At 35.7% G+C, this 17,891-nt stretch overlaps 3 protein-coding genes and 1 pseudogene across 4 annotated transcripts; 2 read left to right on the top strand and 2 right to left on the bottom strand.

Moving 5' to 3' along the window:
* Window positions 1–1,397: 1,397 nt before the first annotated feature.
* Window positions 1,398–4,197, bottom strand: LOC140970337 (serine/arginine-rich splicing factor RSZ22A-like). The gene is made up of 5 exons (XM_073432008.1): window positions 4,109–4,197; window positions 3,390–3,496; window positions 3,071–3,272; window positions 2,863–2,973; window positions 1,398–1,905 (listed from the first exon to the last, which is right to left on the bottom strand). The coding sequence occupies exons 1-5, from the start codon at window positions 4,195–4,197 to the stop codon at window positions 1,830–1,832; spliced, it is 585 nt and encodes a 194-aa protein (XP_073288109.1). The 3' UTR covers window positions 1,398–1,829.
* LOC140970336 (serine/arginine-rich splicing factor RSZ22A-like) lies at window positions 3,388–9,023 on the bottom strand. 2 transcript variants are annotated; one of them, XM_073432007.1, is made up of 7 exons: window positions 8,920–9,023; window positions 8,169–8,257; window positions 7,837–8,050; window positions 7,634–7,744; window positions 6,317–6,864; window positions 4,109–4,212; window positions 3,388–3,660 (listed from the first exon to the last, which is right to left on the bottom strand). In XM_073432007.1, the coding sequence occupies exons 1-5, from the start codon at window positions 9,006–9,008 to the stop codon at window positions 6,828–6,830; spliced, it is 540 nt and encodes a 179-aa protein (XP_073288108.1). In that variant the 5' UTR covers window positions 9,009–9,023; the 3' UTR covers window positions 3,388–3,660; window positions 4,109–4,212; window positions 6,317–6,827. The 2 variants fall into 2 exon arrangements, with proteins under 2 accessions (XP_073288108.1, XP_073288107.1); XM_073432006.1 differs by lacking the exons at window positions 3,388–3,660; window positions 4,109–4,212 and having other exon boundaries at window positions 5,699–6,524; window positions 6,692–6,864.
* Window positions 9,024–10,839: 1,816 nt separating this feature from the next.
* On the top strand, window positions 10,840–12,369 carry LOC140970338 (probable sarcosine oxidase). Its single transcript, XM_073432010.1, has one exon. The coding sequence runs from the start codon at window positions 10,994–10,996 to the stop codon at window positions 12,221–12,223; it is 1,230 nt and encodes a 409-aa protein (XP_073288111.1). The 5' UTR covers window positions 10,840–10,993; the 3' UTR covers window positions 12,224–12,369.
* A 1,390-nt stretch (window positions 12,370–13,759) lies between these two features.
* Window positions 13,760–16,906, top strand: LOC140970315 (exocyst complex component EXO70A1-like; annotated as a pseudogene).
* Window positions 16,907–17,891: the final 985 nt, after the last annotated feature.

Genomic DNA, 17,891 nt, shown 5'->3' with positions numbered 1-17,891 from the left:
GTGGATGCTTGCTAGCTGCACGCAGTAATCACGATCACCTCACTAACTATAAAAATCTACCGTGTACATCGAGTACCGTTCCATGGAGAGTAACTTGAAAATAAAAGTTTTTTTAAAGAAAATTTTGGAACAAAAAAGGCTTTTCTTTGACATAAGCAATACATGTATTTTCATGTCATCAAAAGACACTGTAGATGGAACTCATGCATAAAGATATACTATTATATCAACGCAAACAGTGCTTGTCCAGTTTTTTTTAATTAATTAGACTTTTATCAAAATAAAGATAATATCATAGTTATAAAAATTTGAGAAAAATCATAATGCAAATTTAAAAAATATAATATTGAAGATAAATCAATATGACAATTTTGAAAAAATATGTTGACATGGTCAATTTGAGAAACAAAAAATTGTGCCCTTTTTTTGTCTATATATGCTAATACATATGCATCAATGTAGATGTATCTCCATGTATATATACCACGCGCACTGCACAAAAGCAACCACTACATGCATAACAGACCTTCAGATTTTAGGGTCTGGTCCATTTTTCATTTTGAAAAGTAGCAATCCCTACATACTTGCTACATAAATTCAACGAAAAATGACACCATTTTGAAAAGTATCCCTCCCTACATGCTACATAAATTCTACGAAAAATGACACCGGTTTTTATGATGTTCGGAAAATAGAGAGCGAGGCCTGAGGCGAACTGGAGCTCACGGGGGAGATAATTCCCATAACACGACATTTCAAGAACCATAAACTCAAAAAAGGATATTTGATACTATTGGTGCACAAAATTCATTACTTCTTTCAGCAGAGGTTCCGGTCCTCTTCTTTCTCTACCAACTAAACCATATTATCAACACAAAATCAATAAAAACAAAGGGATTAGGACTGTCAAAAATAAACAAAATACATATTAATGAGACTTCCGTGCCCCTTTTGACAGGTGTGAAGAATTCAGTGTCATTCTCACCTACGCAGCCAGACTTGAAGACAAGGCAGGATGGGATGCTAGAATGGACAACTTTTTCATACTAACTTTGGGAAAGGCGAAATCCAAATGGATGCCAACATCAGACCCAACTTCACATTTTCAATAGAAAAATTATATAAGGGGGCAAGAGTGGTCAGATTATTGCCACATAAGCAACTGACTGCAACCGATAAGTTCAAAGTTTTCTTTACTAATTCAAAAAATGGAGCCCTTTAAAGCCGATATTCGCTCCGGAAAGCCACAGCCCCAGCTTGAAAAGGGAAATCCAACGAATAGCTAATGTAGAAAGTCAAACCACAACTTCCATTTAATAAATTAATTAATTACCTTCGAGATGCGTGTGAAGCCGCTCTTCATCCTTAAATCTAATCAAATAAGATAACTATTTGAGGAGAGAAGCATCACAGCCGCAGACATGCAATCAAAAGAAGTATCTAGAAAGTAGCAAGCTGGGATAAACAATATTTCAAATTGAAGATCCCACAGCAAAGCAGTGAAGGCGAAACCACAAGAAAGGGCAGATGCACGAAAACACCTCGATGACAAAAAGAAAACATAGATTTTTAGCAAGTTCTATAAGAAGTTTTAATAGTAAACATCCAGCTACTGATGTTGATCCATGAGCTAAAAAGATAATTGAGAATGGTCCAAAATTAAAGCTCATAAGGAAGATGGCAACAACGGATAAAGCCACAAACTTACTACCGAAGTAGTAAAAACAATCAAGCAAATCCAAGAGTAGGCGTCTCCCCACTTACACAGTCCTTACATCCAAGCACTTAACACACAATGGATATTCTCCTGCGTAGACATATAAGTACTATTAACTAATCAAAGTTCGACACCTGCTCCTGCTCATGTTCCTGCTCCTGCTTCTGCGCCTTTCCCTGATGCCATTTCTACATAAATCATAAGCCATGATACCCAAATAAGTAAATATCTAAATAACTTGACAACGAAAAATCAAAATGTATAACACGCTCAGAATACTGAAGCACATATAATAACCGGAATACCACTGCATCAATGACTATCATCAATTCTTATACTGGGTTGCTCAAAAAAGTTAAACACACACCACCTCTCAGCCAGGAGCATTCAAAGGCTAGAAATTTGGAAAATAGAGAGCAGAAAATAGTAATCAAGACTAATTTTTTTGTATAATTTCATGCAGTTTACTAAGATTGCATTTGGACTGGCGGATTTCAAATTCATTGACTTCAAAAGTGTTTTTGTAATTTTACAGAAACAAAACTATAAACTTCAAATCTACCACTTCCACGTTCATATAGCATTTCATATTAATTAGGATGGATTCAAGTTCATCCAATAACAGAAACATTTGAAATTCATTCTAATTTGTATAACGTGTAAATAAATAAGATATTGATTTAAGATTTGATCTAATGTTTCTTTGTTCCCAATAAAACTATAACTGAAATATTTGGATTTCAAATACATCTCTTCAAATGTAACCTATGATAACATTAGGGCATGTCATACATAATGCACAATTCATATGTACGCGTAGTCAAAATGTAATATAACAGAAATATTGAGACAAGTTCTTAACATAAGCAACAACAAATATATGGCTTCTGCATGTAACATATACCTTATTTAGGTAAAAGAACTATCAAAGGACCTAAAGTGTCGCATACAAACGCATTAAATCTCCTCAATTGATACTTGGTTCCAGTTACAAGAAGCACATGATTTAATACAAATTTTGGATGTTCTCTCAAAACTATGTTACCATAACAAACATCCATGTTTTTTTTCTCCCCGTCCTCAAGTTTTAAAATGATAAGAGATGTGCGAGAAGATATCACAGCAAGAAGAACTTAGAATCTCACCCATTGGCATATGGCACCTCGTCCTGTCCACGATAAGGAGACTTGCTGAAGCTGCGACCCCTGGGTGAAAAGCTACGACGTCTAGAAGTGCGACCACGGGGACTGTAACTCCTGACCCAGCAACAAAACAGGCAAACACTAGGGTTAAAATTAATAGTGGCCATAACGACTTTACTCTTAACAGTGCATGTTAATCACCCTATCGTACCTTTTACCATAACTTGGGCTCCGGCGATACCTAGGAGGGCTACGACTCCTACGCCTTTCAGAACCTCCTTGCATCCTGCACTCACGAGCAAAATGGCCAGGCTCTCCACATTCATAGCATTTCAAATCAGATCCAGAACGTCCACAACTGCCGCCGCCGCCTTTTGAGTTATGTGAAAGCTCAACTCTCCAACCATTTTTACCTATTCGGGAACAACATGATAATCGCCAGATCGTAACAAGACCCAGCTGGAAATTCGGAAAATGGAAAACCAGCTAAACTTCTCTACTTTTTGAGGAAATAACTGCTACAATCTCACCATCAAGCTCCCTAATGGCATCTTCGGCGTCCCTTGGATCATCAAAATCAATGAAAACATAGCCAGGAAGCCTCCTCACAAGAAATTCAAATACATAACACAAAGTTCTTCCAGCGACAATTCATAAATAAAGGCACTTCTTGAAGAAGTTATTATGCATGCAAGTGAATGCATGAGTCTGAGCATGAGGAGAATTCCATACTGGCCACCTGTAGCTAAGTCAAATCATACACTGGAATTCTTTCGTCAACCAACTTTGTTTGCCAAGAATCTGTTACAATTTTTCTATTATGTAGAAATATAATTTGATTCATATGCAAATATATAAATAACCACAATGCCTAAATACTTTATAGCGAAATATGTATCATGATCTTTCATGAACATGGAAAAGAGTCAGCACTCAGACACAATGAAATCATACCCTCAAATGACAAAGGCTCAAATGAAAAGGATAAGACAACATCTAATCATATGCAAGTGATATATGCAATAACATAAATTTCATAGCAGACATCATGACTGAAAAGCTGATCGTAACAAGTATTTCGATAGTGTAATCATCCGGCAACAAATATCAGAGCACTCAACTACAAATCATCATTCAAAAACCATCCTATAAGTTTCTTTAACTGCAAATCATAAACCGTTAACCACCGAAAAAAAGCAAAACACCACAACTAATGTAAAACAAACGACTTTAGAGAAAACGTGGTTACCTCCTGATCACTCCAAATACACGAAATTCGTCCTCAAGCTCACGTTCAGATACGCGCGGGTCCAAATTTCCAAAATAAACCCTCGACATCTTGGATCAAAGTTCCTGACCGACACAGAAAATACATGTAATGAGACCAAAACGATACGAACATAATTGTAAGGGGGAAAAAGAAGACCATTGATAACGAATACCCAAACACGATCTCTAATTTGTACGACAGAGAAAGCAATTTTTTCATAAACATTCGAAGACAACCGGGTTATCCTTTACCAAACTCGAAAGAAATAGTTGAAAAAATCGCAAGAATTCCCTTTGGAACGGAACAATCGTGAACCTAGGAAAAGACAGTATGAGACAACAATTGAAAGATACCACTCGAAACAGCAGGTGCGCGGATTAATTTTCCGGGCATGCAGAATTTCCATTTTAGCCTAAATTTGGTTATGGACAATACTGATATACATCAGTTNTTTTTTTTTTTTTTTTTTTTTTTTTTTTTTTTTTTTTTTTTGCTTGGTATAAAATTCTATGATACTCAATATAATTTAGTTTTACTTTGCTTGTGGATTTTTGCTTATTTACTTACCACATATTTCTTATTGAACATCTCTGTTTAGCTGTCCAAACAAATCTTAGCCAGCAGCAATATCGTTACATCCCTTATCAGAAACAATAAAACTTGAACGTCCTTGAATCAATTGATCGTGGATTATACATATGTATACCAGGTATCATAGTTGCACAAAATGTTTGTATGTCGAACCTCATATCAAATGATCACTTTCGAATATAAAAAAAAAATTTAGAGAAGAATTTTAGATTTTAGGATTTAAAAATTATTGAACTAATATTACAAAAATAAATATGATAGTTCATTTCGAACTTGTCTTAAAAACCAGAATCGTTTTCGTAACTTTAATTTGGTGTTTATACTTTCCTCGAGGTAGCAAGCATCCACGATTTGGCAGATAGACACCAATCCGTTAAAATAGCCGCACGGAGTAAACGCTATATCTCAATCAGTACAAACATCTACTCCGGCTAAACTTTACAAGCATACAAATAAACATTCCTAAAATAAATATTATCTTTTTTTGGAAGTAAAATAATTATAATCTTTTTATAACAAAAATAATTATAATCTTCAAATAGTGAATTTCGAACTACGAGTACCGTTCCGTTGAGACTTGAGAGCATCTTGAAATAACAATTTTTTATAGAATATTTAGGAAAATAAAAATACAAACCGAGAGACAAAATAGGCTTTTCCTTTATAAATACACACACCATATTTTCATTTCATCAAAAAGAATCCGTCGAGGTAACTCATATATATTAGTAACAATACATACGCATCAATATGCATATATCTCCACGAATATAAACCACGCACACTGCATAAAAACAACCAATACGTACATAGGGAACTTCAGATTTTCAGGTCTGGTTCACCTCATATTTTGAAAAGTCGCCCTCCAACATGCTATATAAATTCTAAGTAAAAACAAGACTACCTTATAGGATGATCCAAGCACGGAAAATGGAGAAAACAAGGCCTGAGGCAAACCGGAGCTGATGGGGGAGATAATTCACATAACACGAAACATTTCAAGAATCATCAACTCAAAACAAGGATCTTTGTTACAAACTGGTGCACAAAATTCATTACTTCGTTCAGCAGATGTTCGGTCCTCTTCTTTCTCTACCAACTAAACCATATTATCAGCAGCAGAAAATCAAAGAAAAAACATGGGGGTAGGGACTGTCACAAATAAACAAAATACATATCAAGGAGCCTTCCTTCTCAGCTTCTGTGCCTCCTTTGACAGGCGTGAAGGATCTAGTGTCATTCTCACCAACGCAGCCAGACTTGAAGACAACATAGGATCAACGGGATGCTAAAATGGATAATTTATTCATAATAACTTGGGGAAAAAGTGATATCCAAATTGATACCAACATCAGACCCAACTTCACCGTTTCAATAGAAAACTTCCACAAGGGAAAAAGAGCAGTCAGCTAATAGTCACTCTAAGCAACTGACTCCATGAGATAAGTTCCAAAGTTTTGTTTATTAATTCAAAAATGGATTCCTTTAAAGCAGACATTCACTCCAAAAAGCCACAGCCCCCGCTTGAAATGGAAAATCCGACGAATAGTTAATGTAGAAAGTCAAACCACAACTTTCATTTAATAAATTAATTACCTTCGAGATGCGTGTGAAGCCGCTCTTCATCCTTAAATCTAATCAAATAAGATAACTATTTGAGGAGAGAAGCATCACAGCCGCAGACATGCAATCAAAAGAAGTATCTAGAAAGTAGCAAGCTGGGATAAACAATATTTCAAATTGAAGATCCCACAGCAAAGCAGTGAAGGCGAAACCACAAGAAAGGGCAGATGCACGAAAACACCTCGATGACAAAAAGAAAACATAGATTTTTAGCAAGTTCTATAAGAAGTTTTAATAGTAAACATCCAGCTACTGATGTTGATCCATGAGCTAAAAAGATAATTGAGAATGGTCCAAAATTAAAACTCACAAGGAAGGTGACAACAACGGATAAAGCAACAAACTTACTACTGAAGTAGTAAAAACAATCAACCAAATCCAAGAGTAGGCATCTCTCCACTTACACAGTCCTTACATCCAAGCACTTAACACACAATGGATATTCTCCTGCGTAGACATATAAGTACTATTATCTAATCAAAGTTCAACTCCTGCTCCTGCGCCTTTCCCTGATGCCATTTCTGCATAAATCATAAACCAATGATACCCAAATAAATAAATATCTAAATAATGTGACAAAAACAAGTCAAACTGTATAACACACTCAAAATACCAAAGCCCATTTAATAACCAGAATACCAAATCATCAATGACAATCATCAACTCTTATACCGGGTTGCTCAAAAAAGTTAAAAAAACACCAAAAAGTTAAACAAACACCACCTCTCAGCCGGGAGCATTCAAAAAGAAAGAAAGAAAAAATATAGGAAAAAGGAAAGCAGAAATATAGTATTTAAGAATACATGTTTTAAAATTTCCTGCAGTTTACTAAGATAACATTAGTGCACGTCATACATAATGCACATTTCATTTGTATGTGCATCGAAATGCACTAAACAGGAACATCAAGAGAAGTTCTTAACATAAGGAACAGTGAATATATAGTTTTTCGGCATGTCAAAGCAACTGGCAAGCATATACCTTATTTCAGTAAACTGTAAAAGAAATACCAAAGGACATAAAGTTCGTGCATGCTAACAAACAGATGCATACTATCTCATCAATTGATATTTTGCTTCGAGTTACAAGGTGCACATTGTTTAATACAAATTTTGGATGATCGATCAAACCTATGCTACCACAACAAACAGCCAAGTTTTATTTCCCCATCCTCCGGTTTTTAGATGATAACAAATCAACGGTGCACTTATATCTATAAATTATCCACAAGTCTTAAAGATAAGAGATGCATGTGAGAAGATATCACATTAGGAAAACTTAGGATCTCACCCATTGGCATATTGCACCTCGTCTCGTCCACGATAAGGAGACTTGCTGAGGCTACGACCCCTGGGAGACAAGCTGCGACGTCGAGAAGTGCGACCACGGGGACTGTAGCTCCTGACCCACCAAAACAGGCAAACAACAGGTTTAAAATTAATTGTGACCAATGACTTTACTCTTAATGTCGCATCTAAATTGCCCTATCATACCTTTTACCATAACTTGGGCTCCGGCGATACCTAGGAGGGCTACGACTCCTACGCCTTCCAGAACCTCCTTGCATCCTGCACTCACGGGCAAAATGGCCAGGCTCGCCACACTCGTAGCATTTCAAATCAGATCCAGAACGACCGTGACCCCCGCCGCGGCCACCACCGCCACCTTTGGAGTTGTGTGAAAGCTCAACTCTCCAACCATTTTTACCTATTCGGGAACAAGATGTTATTTGCCAGATCAGAACAATAACCCAGCTGGAAATTTGGAAAAAGGAAAACCAGCAAAACTTCTCTACTTTTAGAGGAAACAACTACGACAATCTCACCATCAAGCTCCCTGATGGCATCTTGGGCATCCCTTCGATCATCAAAATCAACGAAAGCATAGCCAGGAGGCCTCCTTGCAACCCACACGCTGCACAAAAAAAAATCAAATACCTAACACCAAGTTCTTCCAACCACAATTAATAAATAAAGGCACTTCTTAAATAAGTTATTATGCATGCAAGTGATGCATGAGTCTGAGCATGACTAGAATTCCATACTGGCCATCTGTAGCTAAGTCAAATCATATACTGGAATTCTTTCACCATAAATAGCAGGGTTAAAATATACAACCAACTTTGTTTGCCAAGAATCTGTTACAATTTTTCTATCAATGTAGAAATATAATTTGATTCATATGCAAATATAGAAATAAACACAATGCCTAAATACTTTATGGCGAAATATGTATTGTGATCATTCATGAACATGGAAAAGAGTCGGCACTCGTACACAGGAAATCATACCCTCAAATGAAAAAGGATAAGATAGCATCTGCATCTAATCTTATGCAAGTGATATATGCAATAACATCAATTTCATAGCAGACTCCATGACTGAAAAGCTGATCATAACAAATATTTTGCTAGTGTAATCATCCGGCAACAAATATCAGAACACTCAACTACAAATCATCATTCAAAAACCATCCTATGAGTTTCTTAACTGCAAATCATAAGCCGTTAACCACCGAAAACAAGCAAAACACCACAACTAAAGTAAAACAAACGACTTCATAGAAAACATTGTTACCTCCTGATCACTCCAAATACACGAAATTCGTCCTCGAGCTCACGTTCAGATACGCGCGGGTCCAAATTTCCAATATAAACCCTCGACATCTTGGATCAAAGTTCCTGACCAACACAGAGATTACATGTAATGATACCAAAACGATACAAACATAACTGTAAGAGGGAAAAAGAAGACCATTGATAACGAATACACAAACACAATCGCTGATTTGTACGACAGAGAAAGCAATTTTTTCAAAAAAAAAAAACAAAAAACATTCGAAGACAACCGGGTAATCATTTACCAAACTCAAAAAAATAGATGAAAAAATCGAAAGAATTCCCTGTGGAACGGAACAATGGTGAATCTAGGAAAAGACAGTATGAGACAACAATTATCCAAGGCTATGGAGCAACTCAAAAAATTAAAGCACGTCTACAAATCCAACGATAACACTACCGATTCGTGAAATAGCGGAACCTAACGAGAGAAAAAGTAGAGTAGAACCCGAAACCCTAATCGAATTTGGGAGAAGTTTAACCTCGCGGGCATCTTATAAAGGACCTCATTCGCTACAGCGGGTGCAATGTAGAAATACCATTTTAGCCCTACCTCGATTCTGGACAAACTAATTCCCCCTTTTCGTATATACTTTTGGGCCTCCAGCAATCTATAAAAACCAGGCCCACGAAGGTGGATAAACAAAATATAAATTAACTTTTTTCTGGCCATTCTCCATTTACCTTTATGTTACTTTTTTTTAGGAAAGCCGAAGAGGTGTGTTACATTTTTATAACGAGAATATGATCTAAAAAACATCAGACAAATGCAATACATGTCAGAATTGGGGATAATTGGGGATCTACCTCTAACTTTATTTATCAAAGGTACCTCAATCTCAACGTTTTATATTAAATATATCAAATTAAATATATTATATTCTATAATAATTGGCCAAATAACCTATATCGTGTAGAAAATATCTTGGCTGATCATCTATATCATATTTGTTCTATTATATTATAAGTTATGAATATTTAAAATGGAATTATGTCGATGCACATTTAGAATCTCCTAGAACATATGAAAATTGATTTGGCGAAGAGGTCTTGACCCAATGGATAAGGTTGAATTCTTGAGATTTGTTGGTCTCATAGTTATGTCGATTGGGGGTAGCTTTTTTTAATTTATTTAGTTAAATTTAAATTTTTTTATATTTTTTATATAAAATAAACAAATATCGAGTCTATGATCAAGTGATAATATCTTGTACTCTAAAAAAAACTTCAAATACTCCAGCTGGCTTCCTCGACGAAATATGATAGAGCTTTGTCCAGATGTAATTTAATACTACAAGATATAGTTTGGTACAATGGATAAGAGATAGATTGATAAATAATCCTCTTTATCTCACGTTTGGTACATTTTTAGAAAGCTCATGATAATACCATAGGTCCGTGATAAATAGNAATCAATGGCTCAATTATCATATTATATAATATATATAAAATTAGGTAAAAATAAATAAATCATACAAGCACTGTCGGCACATGAACAGATAAGAAATATGAACTCAAACAACAATTTTGAAATTATAAAATTTATTATAATAAAGTTAATTTTGTCATTACAATCTAATATATAAATTTAATCACTCTTATTAAAATCATACCCAACATTAACTATAATATCATACATGTTATTTATCATTAACTTATCTTTATATTATATATCACATATTTATTGTATCATTGTATCAAACTATGCCCAGCTAATTTCAATTAATTAAAAGTCAAAAAATGAAACTTAATTATTCTCATTTGATATGGAGTAATAATTTATCGTTATTTATTTTCACATGCTAATCACGTATCCGACGTCTATCTGACTAGATATACCGATCTATCCCGCGTATCAAAATAAGTAAATCTCTAAATTAAGAGAAAGTATGGTTGTTGAATCACATTTTTTCCGAGAGGTACCTGAGTGACACCATGGTTAAACAGATGCTATTAATTCATTTTTAGTTTTATTCCAAAATAAACTCGTATTCATCATCTCGCCTCATTATTGTAGAAATCGATAGGGAAAGATGGAGGATTCCAGAAGCCAGTTTTTTGATGTAATAGTAATTGGGGCGGGGGTAATGGGGAGCTCCACAGCTTATCAAACAGCGAAACGCGGCCTGAAAACGTTGCTTTTAGAGCAGTTTGACTTTCTGCACCACCGCGGCTCTTCACACGGCGAATCAAGAACCATTCGTGCTACCTACCCGGAAGAATACTACTCCGGAATGGTTATCGAATCTTCGCGTTTATGGGAAGAGTTAGAGGCTGAAATTGGCTACAAAGTCTACTTCAAAACCACTCAATTCGACATGGGCCCGTCGGACAACAAATCCCTGCAAGCAGTCGTGAGTAGCTGCCGTATAAACTCCATTCCTTTTCGGGTTCTTGACGGAGATGAGGTTTTGAAGGAGTATTCGGGATTGTTCCAGCTGCCGGAAGGTTGGATTGGTGTCGCAACTCCGGATGGGGGAGTTCTTAAGCCGACGAAAGCTGTGGCAATGTTTCAAACACTTGCTTCGCGTCGAGGCGCGGTGCTGAAAGACGGTACAGAGGTGCTGAACATTGAGAAAGATAAAGAAAACGGTGAAATTGTTGTGTTTGCGAGAGATGGTGGCCATTTCCGAAGCAGAAAATGCGTAATCACGGTTGGGTCATGGACGAAGACGTTGATTGAGAAGGTCCGGGGATTAACCCTTCCGATTCAACCGCTGGAGACATCAGTTGTATACTGGAAGATAAACCCTGGTTATGAAGATAAATTCACGATCGAAAATGGCTTTCCCACGTTCGCCAGCTACGGGGACCCCTACATATACGGAACTCCGGCGCTGGAGTTCCCGGGGCTGATCAAAATCCCGGTGCATGGCGGTCGCACCTGTGCACCTAACGAACGCACGTGGGAGCCAGCGCCGGAGATGGTGAACGCATTGCGGGACTGGATTAAGGAAAAACTCGGGGACGCCGTCGATTGTGATAAGCCAGTGCTGACGCAGTCGTGTATGTATTCCATGACGCCCGATGAAGATTTCGTGATCGACTTTCTGGGCGGAGAGTTCGGGAAGGACGCCGTGGTCGCCGGAGGATTCTCAGGTCATGGGTTCAAGATGGCGCCGGTGGTTGGGAGGATTGCGGCGGAGATGGTGGCGAGTGGCGTGGCTGATGGCGTGGACCTCACGCACTTCAGGATAGCCAGGTTTGAAGGGAACTTTCGAGGAAATTTCAAAGATTTTGAAGATCAAGTCAAGTCACATTAGATATTGATGCATCATCATAATATAATATTTTATATTACTCATATGTTCTATTTTATTTGCTTGGTCACATTATTTGAAAATGATTGGAGCATTCTCTTAATTTAATAATAATTCCCATTCCCAACTAATTGGGGATATCAATCTTATGTCTCGATTTATATTTTATATTCGAATTGCATACATAATTCCTTTCCCAAAAAAATTAAGAAAATAAATTGCATTTTTTATTATACTTGTAATAATAATAATGTGTTACGCGTTTTAGTAGATTGTTNAAAATGTGAACTCATGTTGTATAAAATTTAGAGAAAGTTGTATTTTTTGTACTATTGAGTATGTATGTATATTTATATTATTTTGATATTTAATATTGTCAACTTTCAGTGTTAATTAGTTAGATAATTTTGTTTTTTGTGGCAATTTGATTTTTTTTGGACTTGAATTTGATATTATATCGATTTAACGTTGACGTGTCACATTTACAATCTTAATACAAAATAATTAAAATTATAAAAAAAATTAACAGATATATGAATAAAACTAAAATTTGATAACACAAAAAATTAAAAAAAAACAAAAATACTTGAGAAAAATTATGATTTTTTTTCTAAAATTGAACAACAGAGTAATTTCATTCTATATGCAAGTTCAAACTAGAATTTATTAAATATATGTTAAAAACACCTATATTTGGATGCCAAATATTAAAATTTGAAGCAGCAAAATCAAATTTTAATTATTATATTATAGATCATGTTCCCATAAATTTTGTATGAAAATATGTGGGTAGATGTAACAAAAAGTCACGTGCTTGCATGTTGATTCTTTCGAGGTACGAACCATTTCGATTGTGGGATTTGATATTGTGACTTAAAATGATGGATTGATCGGGAATTGATTTTGATGTACCGAGGTACTGTCACCGTTCATTATTGAAATGAATTTATTTCATGTTCTTAAAAATAAAGTGAAATTTATATATTAAAAATATGTATAAATAATAATAAAGAAATCACCATTATTGTCTTGGTGATTTTATTCAAAGTTATAATCCTCATGAAAGTTGAATTTGGATTTGAGATCCATGATTAGTGTTTACACAAGCTTAAAAAGTTTGAGAAACAAGAAAAGTTAACTTCCTCCAAAGTGTAAATCCCTTCCATTATGAAAGGAAGAAAGAATTTTAATAAATTTTTTATGCTCTAGCCCTAGTTTGACACAACGAATGATTTTATTGAGTTTTTCTATTTCTAATTGTCTTCCAAAACAATTAAAATTAGGGTATTCAACTATTCTTTACTTACAAAAACCATGGATTAAAACAAATTTTGCTACGACTGGAATCATTACATTATTTTACCACCGTTATTATGGTATAGGATCTGATGATTCCACGTTTGTAGAAACTGCACATTGGCTAATAATTTTATCGCACACAGAAGGATAGAGAGACAAAACTAAAAAAACGGAGAAAAAAAAAGAGGTCCATTATTAATTTTTTTTTTTAATAAAAAATACAGTATAAGAAGAAAACAAAAAAGGTTAGAAAAGAAAGAGTAGTTTACCGTCGAGACGTTTTTGTTGGCACGATCCCCACTGGACTGGACTTTCAGCAAAGACGGTGAACCAAAACCCTCGGCCTTTCTTTGTATTCGATTAAGAGGATTGATTATCTCTCTTTACAGATTCTTGTTGCTTCATTACATTCTTGGATCGGGTTCTGCTGCGGTGTGGAGCTGCGCCGACCTTGATTGGCGCTCCGTTGTGAAGATTCCAAGTGAGTTTGTCTATTATTTTCTCTAATTTTTACTTTGTTTTTGGCCCAACTAGCAGCGGGCGAGATGTAGTTGTATTTCTAGGATAAAGAGTTGGTTTTTTTTACGGTTTTGACTCGGAAGTGGTGGGATGTATTGTTGATTATGTGTTTTTAGGTCAATATTTGTTGGGGTCTGGTGAAGGAAAAGAATGGAAGTTGAGTTAGACAGGAACCCGGATTAATTTTTCTTGTTTCGTTTGATTCCCAGTTAAAGAGCGAGAAATAAGAGAAAGTGGTGCGAGAAATATTAGTCTTTCCACTGTCAGTGCGGAATATGATCGAGTGAATATTTGGAATTGGATAGACCTGTCTATGAACTGATTGACCCCTGATGGATAAAGGGATCGAAAATTTGGTATCTGCTAGGAACTTGCTAAAAGCCAGTGTAGAGAAATCCAAGGATCTGCGGTTGTCTTTAGAAAAAGCTGGGCCAAGATTAGACGAGATTAGCCAAAGACTGCTTGCTTTGGAAGTGGCTATTCGATCGATTAGGGCTCAGAAAGATGCCCTTGGTGCTGTTGGTGGTCATATAAATCGAGCCGTGGTCCCCGCTGCTGCTGTTCTTAAGGTCTTTGATGCCATTCAGGGGCTTGAGAAATCGTTATCTCCCCAATATGATCTTCCGGGGTATCTTGGTGTGCTTAAACGGCTTGAAGAGGCATTGAGGTTCTTAGGAGAGAATTGTGGGATGGCGATTCATTGGTTGGCTGATATCGTGGAGTATCTAGAGGACCACAAGGTGGCGGATGAAATATTTATTTCGGGTTTAAAAAAGGCACTTAACAAGCTACGGGAACTTGAGGCAGGTGAAGAAAAGGGCAATCTTGATGGCGGGCTTCTTGATGTTTCATTGGACAGATTGGAAAATGAGTTTAGGCGCCTTTTGATTGAGAATAGTGTTCCATTGCCTATGTCCTCTCCGACCACTTCAACCGAACAGGCCTGCATTGCTCCATCACCTTTGCCTGTTGCTGTAATCCAGAAGCTACATGCTATTTTGGGGAGATTGATTTTAAATGACAGGATTGACAAGTGTATATCCATCTATGTTGAGGTCCGTAGTTCAAATGTACGTGCGAACTTGCAAGCACTAAATCTGGATTATCTTGAAATATTGGTCTCCGAGTTCAATGATGTGGCGAGCATAGAGGTATATATAGCTCAGTGGGGTAGGCATTTGGAGCTTGCCATGAAGCACCTGTTCGAATCCGAGTACAAACTTTGAAACAATGTGTTTGAGAGGATGGGATTGGATGTGTGGAAGTCGTGTTTTGCAAGAATTGCTGCCCAGACTGGAATTCTCGCGTTCCTTCATTTTGGTAAAACTGTCACCGAGAGTAAGAAGGATCCTATCAAACTGTTGAAATTGTTGGAAATTTTTGCATCCTTAAATAAGCTAAGATTGGATTTCAATCGTCTTTTTGGTGGAGCAGACTGTGCGGAGATCCAAAATCTAACTCGGGATTTAATCAAGAGGGTAATAGAAGGGGCCTCTGAGATTTTCTGGGAGCTTTTGATTCAAGTTGAACTGCAAAGGCACACGCCACCTCCTGCGGATTGTAGTATTCCAAGAGTGGTGACTTTCATAACTGACTACTGCAATAAGCTTCTCGGGGATGAATATAAGCCAATTCTTACACAAGTTCTAGTCATCGAAAAAAGTTGGAGGCACGAAAAATTCCAAGAGAGAATCCTCACAGACGAGCTTCTGAATTTGGTTAAGGCCATCGAACTGAACTTGGAAACATGGTCCAAAGGTTACGAAGACGTTTCATCATATTTATTCTTGATGAACAATCACTGGCATGTCTATAAGTATCTTAAAGGCACGAAACTTGGTGCTCTTCTTGGAGATTCTTGGCTAAGAGAACAAGAGCAGTACAAGGAGTACTATTCGACTACATATTTTCGTGAGAGCTGGGGAAAACTTCCAGCTCTTTTAAGCCGGGAAGGTCTTATTCTTTTTTCTGGTGGGCGTGCAACGGCTCGGAACCTGGTAAAACAGAGGTTAAAGGCTTTTAACGAAGCATTTGATGACATGTATAAAAAGCAGTCCAGCTGGGTCATTTCAGATAAAGATTTGCGGGAAAGAACATGCCAGGTTATCATTCAGACAATTGTGCCAGTTTATCGCAGCTACATGCAGAATTATGGCCCGTTGGTTGAACAAGACCAAAGTGCAAGCAAATACGCCAAATATACGGCTCAATCTTTAGAGAAAATGTTCGATTCTCTGTTCCATCCTAAGCCAATGAAGCAATTCAGTTTTAAAGTGAGGCAGCCAAGTGGGAAATTTAATAATGTAGATGTGGATCAGTATCAAACTCCCCCAACTGTTAAGTGATCACCTATTTGGATGAACCGTGCATGAAGACCCATTCTAATCAGTCCATGATCTATAGCCATGTGTATATATTGGCTATTTGAGTGCTATATCTACAAATCCCATTCAGATAAAATAATACAGTCTATATGGGAAACGTTCAAAGGTTGGTAACAAGAATTCTGATGAGGTGAATGTCATTTAAACTTCCGGGAGACCCCTTTCTACAGTTGAATGAACCTTCCATCTTGATGACTTCGATATGTTTAAATTTAATTATAATCTATTTATTCATAACATATATTCTATTCAATCTCTATTTAAGCAGCAGCACAAAGTTCCCTGTAATTTTCGAGCAACCAATTATTTGGGATAAGTTTCATGTGATGTTTAGAAGTTTTTCAAGTTTCTTGGACAAGAACAGGTAGAAGAGTACATTAACTGTAAGAGTTCAGAACAAAAGTCTCATTTGAACTGTTTTAAATACTATGATCATGTTTTCTTGATTTTGATTTCTGTTGTCTGAATAAAAATGCTTTTTTCATCGGCCTTCTGAAAAAAGAGATTACCGTGTTGTTGGATTGGCTCTGTTGAAGATTATATGGCATTTATTGGGGGCATTTATGGTTTGTTTTTTTGAATTTTTTAATTATTATTTTTTAGCATGTATAAATGGTTGTAAAAATTTAAGATTCGATTTCGATTCAAATTAAATATATCAGAGTTTAATTCGAAAATGAAAAGTTTGTGAAATGACTCGATTTCATTTACGGTGTTGGTGGGTTAAGAAGTTCAAGAAAATTATATGCGGGCAGATGAGTTGTTATGAAATTTTTTTAGAACAGTTAGAAATTAGAGAAAGTGATTCAGTTATTAAGAAAAATTATTTAGAACAGTTAAAAATAAGAATCTCTCTCAATTAACATCCTCTTCCTTTTTTATGTGATTTTTCGTTAGTTGCGTCAAAATATAAAAATGATTTTTTTTAATAAAGCCCTTAAAAAAATATTTAGTTAACAATGTCTTTAATCTGTTTATTTTTGTATTCGTTTACATCGATAACGAAGTCCATATTCCAAGTGAAGTAAAGTATTAAACCACAGGCTGGAGTTTTTTTTTTATTTTATTTCCAATGGTATGAAAAAATATATAAATTATTTAATTTAGAAATTCACATTATTGAATGAAGTATTGACTATTAAGTATAAATTCGTGATTTGAATTTCACTAATGAACTTCAACTTGCAATAATACACAGTAATATATTTATAAGGTTAATATTAATAATAACGTTTTACGGTATGTGATGCATACATATACATTAATTTTGTTTAAGTTAAATAATATTTTGGAGATTATATTAATATAAAAATCTGAAAATATTTTTATAATAGTTTTTTATATATATTAGAGGTGATATAATAATTTAAAAATTAAAAAACATGAATAAAATTTGATAAAATGAAAAATGTTTTAAGGAAACATCAAATTACTCTACAATTGCATTCGGTTATTATATGGTGTTAGTA

This window comes from Primulina huaijiensis, unplaced genomic scaffold, assembly GCF_012295235.1.
Source record: "Primulina huaijiensis isolate GDHJ02 unplaced genomic scaffold, ASM1229523v2 scaffold5453, whole genome shotgun sequence".
Taxonomy (NCBI): domain Eukaryota; kingdom Viridiplantae; phylum Streptophyta; class Magnoliopsida; order Lamiales; family Gesneriaceae; genus Primulina; species Primulina huaijiensis.
Note: the sequence above shows the minus strand (reverse complement) of the source record. Positions and strands in the feature narration are given on the sequence as shown.